This window comes from Coenobita brevimanus, chromosome 22 (genome assembly GCF_032717465.1).
Source record: "Coenobita brevimanus isolate Jiangsu-jjx chromosome 22, ASM3271746v2, whole genome shotgun sequence".
Taxonomy (NCBI): Eukaryota; Metazoa; Arthropoda; class Malacostraca; order Decapoda; family Coenobitidae; genus Coenobita; species Coenobita brevimanus.
The window spans coordinates 21,167,489-21,174,687 of NC_136975.1; the positions used below are offsets into that span (position 1 = coordinate 21,167,489).

At 38.7% G+C, this 7,199-nt stretch overlaps 1 protein-coding gene across 1 annotated transcript; it reads left to right on the top strand.

Annotated features, from left to right (window-relative positions):
• The first annotated feature begins 1,092 nt into the window (after positions 1 to 1,092).
• LOC145392444 (uncharacterized) lies at positions 1,093 to 5,273 on the top strand. The gene is made up of 3 exons (XM_080266852.1): positions 1,093 to 1,831; positions 2,267 to 2,434; positions 5,227 to 5,273. The coding sequence occupies exons 1-3, from the start codon at positions 1,093 to 1,095 to the stop codon at positions 5,271 to 5,273; spliced, it is 954 nt and encodes a 317-aa protein (XP_080122978.1).
• The last annotated feature ends 1,926 nt before the right edge of the window (positions 5,274 to 7,199 follow it).

Genomic DNA, 7,199 nt, shown 5'->3' on the forward strand with positions numbered 1-7,199 from the left:
GTGTATGGCATGCCGGGGTGAGCAGGTGGAGATTGTCAGACGTGAAAGGATTGAACTTGCTGGTGAATCTCTTGAGTGTGTGGAAGAGTTTTTTTTATTTGGGAGACATGTTGTGTGCTGGAGGTGGGGCTGGAGCTAGCTCTGTGGCTAGGGTGAGAAGTGGTTGGAAGAAGTTCAGGGAGCTCTTGCCTCTCCTGACATTGAGAGGGCTCTCCCTACGTGCTAAGGGGTCTTTGTATGCAGCCTGTGTTATGAGTGTAATGCTGTATGGCAGTGAGACCTGGGCACTGAAGGAGGAAGATATTCGCCGGCTCAGACGTACAGAAATGACAATGATTAGGTGGATGTGCAGTGCGTCCCTGCGTCCAAGGCCTGGAGGGGCTGGGTTTACAATGGAAGAGTTGAGAAGTAGGATGGGACTGGAGTGTACTGGTGTTGTGATGAGGAGAGGTAGATTGAGGTGGTTTGGACATGTGGAGAGGATGGGGGAAGATAATTGGGTGAGGAAGGTGAGAAGTGTTAATATTGGGGATGGGGTTATGAGGGGTAGACCAAGAAAGACATGGGACGAGGTCATTAAGTGTGACCTTAGTGACCAAGGCCGACACATGCAAGCATGTTGGAGTCTTTAAAAACGAAACGAAACGAAACGAAACTACTCCACCTAAAGGGTTTGGCTTCTGAAGTTCAGGACAAGGTAAAAGTACTTGGCATTAATTGGCCCACTGATATGGATATGTTGCAGGTCAAGGAAGACTAAAATAGACCCACAATAGTGACAAAACGTGAGGTGTTGAGCATAACTGCAAGTGTGTTTGACCCTCTGAGAGTATTATTGCCGGTGACCATCCGTCTAAGAAAATTTGTGCAAGATCTACGGCGTATTGAATGTGGGTGGGATGTTCCCATACCGGAAGATATGGAGGCTGAATGGCAGGGGATATATAAGGATATGATTAACAGTACCAATATTGTACTTCCCCGCCAAGTCACTGATAGTAGAAAGGTCATGCTGCATCTATTTAGTGACGCAAGCACCACTGCTTATGGTGTAGAACGTACTTAGTTAGTGAGGGAAGAAGTAGATTAGCTATGGCAAAGGCCAAAGTAGCACCCATTGAACCCCTCACAATACCAAAATTAGAACTGACTGCTGTCATGCTAGCAGCTCATCTCGCCAAGTATATTTATGAGGCCTATGCGGACGAGTTATGCTTAGAGAACATATACCTCTGGACGGATAGCCAGATAACCCTATACTGGTTGTCTAGTAAAAAACCGTTGCCTGTGTGTGTTCAGAACAGAATTGATGAAGTAAAGGCATTAGTCCCTGATGCTGAATTTCGTTATGTGTCTACAAAGGACAACCCCAGTGATGTGGTTTGCAGAGAAACGTCACATGCATCCTTAACAAGTTCCTCTTTGTGCTGGGGTGAGCCCACATGGCTACCTCACCAAAAAATGTGGCAGGAAAATGGTCCATTTGAGGCAGTTGGGGACGCCACCGTGGATTGCCTTCTAGAAGAGACCCAGTCATTGCCAATATCAGTAACCCTTCCTGCCATATTGAATTGGGATCGATATGGTTCTTATGTGAAGACAAGGCATGTGATGGCATGGGTATTGAGATTTATCAAGACACTGAACGATAGGAGACAAAGAACACATGAGGCAATGCCAACTTATTTGACAGTGCCGGAATTAAGGACAGCAGAATCAGCAATGATTAAGCCAGCTCAAATGGAAGAGTACCCTGAGGATTACCATTATTTGTCCACTGGAAAGGGCACACCAAGTAATGTTGTGAAGCAGTTAGGCCTCTATATGGAAGGTGGGCTATTGTGTTGTAAAGGTAGGTTACAGTTGTCGGACTTAATGGATGAAGCAAAGTACCCTATCCTAATACCTAGTAAACATAGGTTAGCAGCTCTCCTTTCCGAGTACTGTCAGAAGTTATGTGGCCATAATGGAGTAAGTTATGTTGTAAATTAAATAAGACAGATTTTGGACTCCTAAGATCAGACAAGTTGTAAATAAGGTTTTAAGGAAATGTATAACTTGTAAAAGATTACAAGATGCCCCATATAGTGCTGTACAGGCTCCGCTGTTACCACACTTTAGGATTTAGGAAGTGAATCCATTTCAAGTAACACGAGTAGACTACACAGGTGCTCTACCCATTAAAGAAAAGGGTACCCAAGGGAAATTATATGTAGTCTTGTTTACCTGTGCTGTTACTAGGGCTATACAGTACACATTGATACAGTGTCAGACATCTCCTGTGAGTCCTTCATTCATGCCTTCCGTTGGTTCTGTAGCAGGAGAGGCTTCCCTGAACTCATAATTAGTGATAATGCCACTACATTTATAAGTGGAGCCAGTGTATTGAAGGAGTTGAAAAATGATCCGAGGTTACAGAATGAATTTGGTAAAGGTAAATTGTGAGTAGCGGTTCATACTAGCCAGGGCGCCATGGTTCGGTGCCATCTGGGAAAGAGTGGTAGGTATCCTAAAGGCTGGCCTGAGAAAGGTACACTCTCAGAAATAATGGGTAAAAAAAGGATAAAACAAGGGTAATCTTACTGTCCATTCTGTGCTACTCTTTAACCCACCCCATCCTGACCACTTTTCCACAACTGACTCCCCCCAATCCCGATCATTTTTGGAATTTTTTTTTTTGGGCTCAAACCTCCGCTTTTGGTGAGAAACATCGAAAATTCATAGAGAAATCGCTCACCTGAGGTTTAAAATACTCGATACAGGTAGGAGTACCTCCTTACCTTACTGGGTTTTCTAACAGACTGGCACCAAAGAAAACGAGTTCTATGGGAGGATAACTATTTCACACCACTCATAAACGGTATTTATTTATTTACTTGGTACGAATTTATGTAGTACGAGAGTATACTGGTTTTCAAGCAGTAATATAGGCATTATAAGCATTGTTTCACTCACTAACTCATCACCATACCTGACCTTTTTCTGCCACATTACGTGATCATCATTGCTGACTGTTTCTTCCTTTAATGCTATGTAAAGTTTGTCCTCCACATTGCCTTTGATTGGGGAATCACTCTGGCCCTGAATTTCGTACCGTGGCATGACATGGCTTTACTGGCCAGGTCACTGATAACAGGTGAATTACTGAGACAATGGGTGCAGGGGGGGGGAGGAGGTCATGCTGGGTAAGGCATTGTCCCTGCCTGGCATCTTGTAGAGGAAGGTGTCATGTGTATAAGTACCAAAAATCACTAGCGAAAATTGAAAATTGTGCAAATTAGGGACCTTGCAATTGGTTCGCGTTTATGTACGTCGAGGGGATTGGCAGTGACAAAACGTGTGGACATTAAAGAACGTCGACGGGACACCGCAGGTTAAAGGTAAACTAGAATGAAGTTTACCCTTTAATTATCCTTTCAGAAAGGTAAAACATTGCACCAAATTACCCTCTTATAGTGAAATTATATTGTTAGTTTACCCCATAATGGGTAAATTTATGGTTTACTTTACCCCCACCTCCCATATAACCCACCCCTACCCCACGTATTCCCCACAAAATACATGCCATTTGATCAGGGTAATAATAGTACAATATAATTCATAAAAAATTTATTATCACTCTTCAAACATGTAATAAGTCAAAATAATAATTGGAATGAAATTTAGTCACTACATACATATTTAATTTGGTAAACCATAAACACACTGTAAATATTTCAAATTCTATAATAATGCCACATGACTTATGATAACAAAGTAGTAATCCTCATAATATACAGAATACTATCCACAAAACTGTCATGATTCATATATAAAGGTAAATATCTTAATTTCTACAATAATTCCACATGACTTACATGATATAATTCCACATGACTTATATGATATAATTAATTCCACATGACTAATTCCACATGACTTATATGATATAATTTGTAATAATATTAGTAACAATGCTCATATGCATAATACTATCCACAAAACTGTTATAATTCGTATCTGAAGATAAATATCTTAAATTCCATAATACCATATGACATGATACCAAGGAATAGCATTAGAAATTTGTAATTTTATTAGTAATAATGCTCATATTAGTTCATTTTTTCACTTTGAAAGACCTCACACATGCAAGCATGTGTCAGCCCTATTCACCTGATGGTGGTTCTCCAGGCTCGTCGTTCATGTTCAGCATCTCTGCTCAGTCCCTTAACTCTAGGTCATTTTGCAGTCATCATAATAATACTATCCACAAAACTTAAAATTAATTCTAAATACCATAATAAATACTTTTGCAGTATATGTTCAATAATCCAGCATCCATGAGGCCCAGATGCCGAAAAATCTAAATAGTCAAATAATCAAAATAACTACCAACTTAACCCTGTAATACCTTATATTTGTGAACACTTTTATCACTACTTAGATTATCACTAATGTGTTTGGAAAGAGTACTGTGTACTTATCTATTATATTACCAACAGTCTCCCTCACAAAGGAAAAAAAAGTAGAACCAAATTCTCAAAACTGCCAAAATTTCAGTTTTACCAAAAATAGGTTGCTGGATAATTGGACTTTTACTGCATAAGAAAAATAAACTATATACGAAATTAAATGTGTCAAATATACATCCATACCCATTGCTAGGAGAACAGATTAGGTAAAGAGCTAGTACATACAAATGAACTCAAATTCAGCAAACTCCTTATCCACTACAATAATATTCTCACTTACACATGGTCATTCAGTAAGGGTCTAAAAAAGCTACGTACAGTATACATATATATCATCATCATCATCATCCAATCCCATTTGTCCATCCCCGAGTGTAGGATCCCGAGGCTAGGCATCAATACAGTGTTGAAGGTAAAAAAAAAAAAAAAAAAAAAAAAATACAGCCCCTGGTAATGTCAATGTGGCTGAAAACTACTGGCCACATCTGAGATCAAACCCTGACTGGAGGGCCACAGAACAATCAGATATCATGAACAAAATGATGTGGGCCTACCTAACAATACATGCTAAGTTTTTTGCCCAAATGCATACAGTCCCTGGAACCTTATTATTATTATGCCTAAACACAAAACGTTCAATAAAGAGCAATGTTTTCCGAAGCTCAGATGGATATTTCAACGCAAACACCCAGTATGACTGGAATAATGCTACTACAGCACGAGTTATATTTTTAGATTTTCTTGATAGGATTGGGTTCCCATCAATGTGCAGCCGATACCCATCTGCACCAGCCACAAGTACAGAAGCAGGTGACTTAATACTTTAAAAACATGGATAAGAAACAGTTTCTTATGCAGAAGACTTGAGGTCATAATCTTCATGACAAATGTTTTGTAAACAGTACTAGTATATTGGAAAAGAAGAGTGTGTGTTTGTGTGTGAATTTTGCAGCTTGTCTTTTTGGGCAAATAGTCTAACATCAAGACTGTTGTGTTTATGGATGTTTTATTTCTAAATGAACTGATACACTTATAATAGTTCATATGGCAAAATTATAAGGAATAATAAATTTAACAACTTATAACTAATTAATGTTACCTCAACCATATGGACAAAAAGCAGTTCATCATCTTTGAAGAGGGAAGAAAGGATCAGCATTGTAAATGCCAAGCCAGCTTATGAAATGTAATAGTAATGACTAAAATGAACATACACTGCAATAAATTTGCAAGAAACGAATATTCAAGAGTGGGTTAGAGGGAAAAAAATGAAAAAAAATGAAAAAAAAAATCACTAAGCTGACAAGATAATTACAAGAAGGTCTAGCAAGGGTTTTTGTTTCTTACTTTTGGTGATGCGAGTTCATTGGTTTAAATTATTTCATGGCTTAATTTTACCCAGTGGCACAGCCAGAAAGTAAGTTGGGTGGGTTTCCTAACAAGAAACTATAAAATAAGAAGACAAATTATTAACAAACCTCTTTTTTTGTCTTCACTGAGAGTGCTCTCTGTGTCCTCAAGATATGTGGAATAATAGAACTTGAACTTCTTGCACCTGTTTTTTGTGATGTTCATCAGATCTATGAGTGAAGAGCTTAGTTTGTTCCTTGTAGATTCATCAGGACTTATGATGCCATGCTGCCTAGCCTCATCTGCTAGCTGAAATAAAGTACAGTTAAAGTTAAACACTGTAATAACTATAATTTCATAATTGCTTATATGAACGTTGGGTCTGGTTAGTACTTGGATGGGTGACCGCCTGGGAACACCAGATGCTGTTGGCATCCCTACGTCAAGTGGGGTTGGTGGAGGATTAGTGCCCCTCCCTGTAAAACAATTAACTCTAAGCCATTGGCCACCCCATTTGGGATACATGGCGTCTGGCAATGGATGGATGGATGGATGCATACATACGTACTATTCATACTATGCACAGTAGTTGAAAGATTTCCCAACTGCAACAGATAGATAGAAATCCCTGGCTCCTAAACCTTAACTCTGTTATTGTTTAAAGAATAAATATGGACGTATGGCCTCTGTTTATAGAAAAGAAGCATGAAGTAAATATGTTGCAGCAATGAAATGTTTCTAGCTCTAATTAAGAAAGATTGCAAAAAGCGTTGCAATTTTTAACTCAAGATAAAGAACTGTGGACATTAATAATAATGTGCTTCAGCAATGGCCATAGATTTCCCATGAGGACACACTGTTTTAGAGATTATGATGAAAACTTAGGATAAGTATATAACTAATATTGTACAGTACTTACAAAGCTTCTGTTCCTTAGAGCAGGAAAAACTGCAAGAACATCTGCTACTGATACAGAAGAATTGTAAACCATCTTCTGCCTGTATGCAAAGGTTCTATCCATTTTCCTGCACATGACGTTGTTATCTTGGTCAGTTATTCTTGCCTCAGCTTGAAGAATGTCCAAGTGATTGCATATTGTTGCCTCATCCTCTTCTGGTTGTTTGGGACCAATCTGAAAAAGGGAGTTTTTATTATACTACTGTAACATGATGCAATAAGTACTGTCCATGTATTTCTTAGCATCTACAGAAGGACAAAATTACATGCATTATATGGATTCCATTCTCATATGACACTATCTACAAGGCTGCAAATGCAATTATATAATTATTATTATTGCGAGTCATAATTAAAAAATTAGTGCATGACATATGCAGATATTACAGGTTCTGTACTTGGCATGACTGATTCAGAATAAATTTGTTTGTATTACCT

What these genes read in the sequence shown, in the direction of transcription:
- LOC145392444 (XM_080266852.1), top strand. Translation starts at nt 1,093, where the DNA reads ATGGCAAAGGCCAAAGTAGCACCCATTGAACCCCTCACAATACCAAAA. An exon ending in GTTAGGCCTCTATATGGAAG is followed by an intron (nt 1,832 to 2,266) that starts GTGGGCTATTGT and finishes ACATTGATACAG; the next exon opens with TGTCAGACATCTCCTGTGAG. An exon ending in ACAGAATGAATTTGGTAAAG is followed by an intron (nt 2,435 to 5,226) that starts GTAAATTGTGAG and finishes ATCAATGTGCAG; the next exon opens with CCGATACCCATCTGCACCAG.